Source organism: Halyomorpha halys, unplaced genomic scaffold (genome assembly GCF_000696795.3).
Source record: "Halyomorpha halys isolate HHAL.00 unplaced genomic scaffold, Hhal_1.1 Scaffold652.1, whole genome shotgun sequence".
Lineage (NCBI taxonomy): Eukaryota > Metazoa > Arthropoda > Insecta > Hemiptera > Pentatomidae > Halyomorpha > Halyomorpha halys.
Genome location: NW_027110397.1, coordinates 1 through 2612, shown reverse-complemented (window position 1 = coordinate 2612; position 2612 = coordinate 1). Strand labels below are relative to the sequence as shown.

The following is a 2612-nucleotide window of genomic DNA, read 5'->3' as shown; positions in this document are numbered from 1 at the left end:
ACCTATGGTGTACCTATGGTGAACCTATCACAAATTTAGCTATTAGTTTCACCTATAGCTAATTTCCGTTGCACAGGGATGTCAGTTAAATCATTTCTTCGTAAGTTCTAAAGGTACGATATATATGTATTAGACCAATCTGATCAAATGAGCAAGGCAATGTCTTATTACATCTGTCATATAATAGTTTTCTAGTTTCCTACCGATCATTATTATATCCACTTTTAGAAAATTATTATTAAGAAACTAATATCAGAGAATCCCATGTTTAATTTTTACCGAAAATATCCATTGGCCACGATTATTAGGTAGGGGAAATCACAATTTTTAAATTTAATGAATAAGTTTTAGTTGTAGAATTTTAATTTGTCAAAAAAGGTTTACTTTACTTTTGAGAAGTGAATATATATATATAATGCTCCTCAAATATCGCTTTGAATTTTAGAATTTCGGAACGAGAATTGTGGAAAGATATCATGATGAGTGGATGAGTGATGGCTAGAACGATCTAAGCGGTGAGCTAAGTGAGTGTTGAATCCTCAAACCTCAAAATAATTGAAACACAATACATGAATATTTTGGCCTGGGTCTGGATGGACCATTAGATCAGGGGCAAGTTAACTAGAGAAGGAAAATATAATTACATAATAACATTTGTGTTTTATTCATTTCGGTCATTTTCATACAATCATAGCTTTCATTTATGAAGAAGTGTCACTTAAAAGCCAATATTTCTTGAAAGAGACTTCTCTAGCAACTTAGGGCCGAAGACCTGAGCCGACCCTAAGGGAAGGCCCTACCTCGCCCTGCAATTAGAGCTGGCTCCGAGGGGCAGGTAGTACAACCAGGGCCGCTCATAAATATTCCTTGTCGCTAATTATAACACTGTCAATAACACTAAAATTTAACAAAAATATGGAAATACTTATGTTATGTCTTAATAACAGAAATATATATAACTAACTATAAAAACTGTGGAATCTCTTTTTTATATCTTGTCATTTAGGTATTTCAACGTAAACTGTTTGAAACATGAGTTGCAGGATAAATGATTTCAAAGTTTTATAATAATTCTTCATATTTTTATTTTGTTCGAATCTTTAATTAAAGAGGAAAATATGAAAATTTTTATTTATCTTTTTCATCAGTTTTTTTTTCATTTATAGCATATTATTTTGATTAATTTTTATTTCATTGGTTAAACATTTCCTTTATAAAATTTTATATTTGTTTATTTATTTTTATTATGTGTGCTTGTTTAAACTAACTCATTGTCCTTCTAGAACTCAAATGTAAAGGTGAGATTTCATAGGCGCCTCAGACGAGCCCTCGGGAGTTTACAATTATTTCCAGAGAGAGTTAATCTTGTTTCATTAATAAATCTAAATGTAAGGCCTCTTATTTATTCCTTCAAATAATATAAATATTTTATCTTTTAGAACTAAATTATTAGGCATATGATATGGGTGGGCAAAATACGGAGGTCTACAAGTGAGAATTTTCGTTAACTGCCTTAGCTAACCAACTTTATGCTTCAGTATTGCTTGAACCAACTTTACGCCTCAGTTTGTCAATAATGGAGATGAAATTTGGTAAAAACAAGGGTAGACAGAAAGAAACTAGTATTTCCAAAAAACAACAAAAAAAACTGTTAATAAAGCCCTTAGCTTTCTTATCCTCTCACATAATAAATTTAAAAAAACGAAAAATAACACTTAAATAGATGAAAAATTCAAAAATGCGGAATTACAAGTTTCTGTTGGATTGTAATTCATTGAGGAATTGGAAGCTGTTCTTGTTCATACTATTACTGAAATAAAAAATGTTTGATAGATATTTGAAGTTTGTCGATTACTACTTAGATTCAATAATTTCTGTTTAATAAAAAGAGCGTGGATAACTAAAGAAGCTCCAAAAAGAGCATGTACAACTAAAGAAGCTCCAGAAAGAGCATGGACAACTAAATAAGCTCCAGAAAGAGCATGGACAACTAAAAAAGCTCCAGAAAGAGCATGGATAACTAAAGAAGCTCCAAAAAGAGCATGGACAGCTAAAGAAGCTCCAGAAAGAACATGGACAACTAAAGAAGCTCCAAAAAGAGCATGGACAGATAAAGATGCTCCAGAAAGAGCATGGACACCTAAAGAAGCTCCAGAAAGAGCATGGACAACTAAAGAAGCTCCAAAAAGAGCATGGAGAGCTAAAGAAGCTCCAACAAGAGCATGAACTGCTAAAGAAGCTCCAAAAAGAGGATGAACTGCTAAAGAAGCTCCAAAAAGAGGATGAACTGCTAAAGAAGCTCCAAAAAGAGGATGAACTGCTAAAGAAGCTCCAAAAAGAGGTTGAACTGCTAAAGAAGCTCCAGAAAGAGCATGGACAACTAAAGAAGCTCCAGAAAGAGCATGAACTGCTAAAGAAGCTCCAAAAAGAGGATGAACTGCTAAAGAAGCTCCAAAAAGAGCATGGACAGCTAAAGAAGTTCCAGAAAGAGCATGGACACCTAAAGAAGCTCCAGAAAGAGCATGGACAACTAAAGAAGCTCCAGAAAGAGCATGGACAGCTAAAGAAGCTCCAAAAAGAGCATGAACTGCTAAAGAAGCTCCAAAAAGAGG

At 33.4% G+C, this 2612-nt stretch overlaps 1 protein-coding gene across 1 annotated transcript in view; it reads right to left on the bottom strand.

The window, feature by feature from the left end:
- The window catches only part of LOC136796047 (secreted effector protein PipB2-like), a gene marked incomplete at its 5' end in the record, with an annotated part of 6736 nt that extends 4176 nt beyond the window's left edge, over nucleotides 1-2560 (bottom strand). The window contains one exon of the mRNA XM_067048553.1: nucleotides 1859-2560. Coding sequence (XP_066904654.1) covers nucleotides 1859-2560 — 702 coding nt within the window. The remainder of the gene's footprint in view (nucleotides 1-1858) is intronic.
- Nucleotides 2561-2612: the final 52 nt, after the last annotated feature.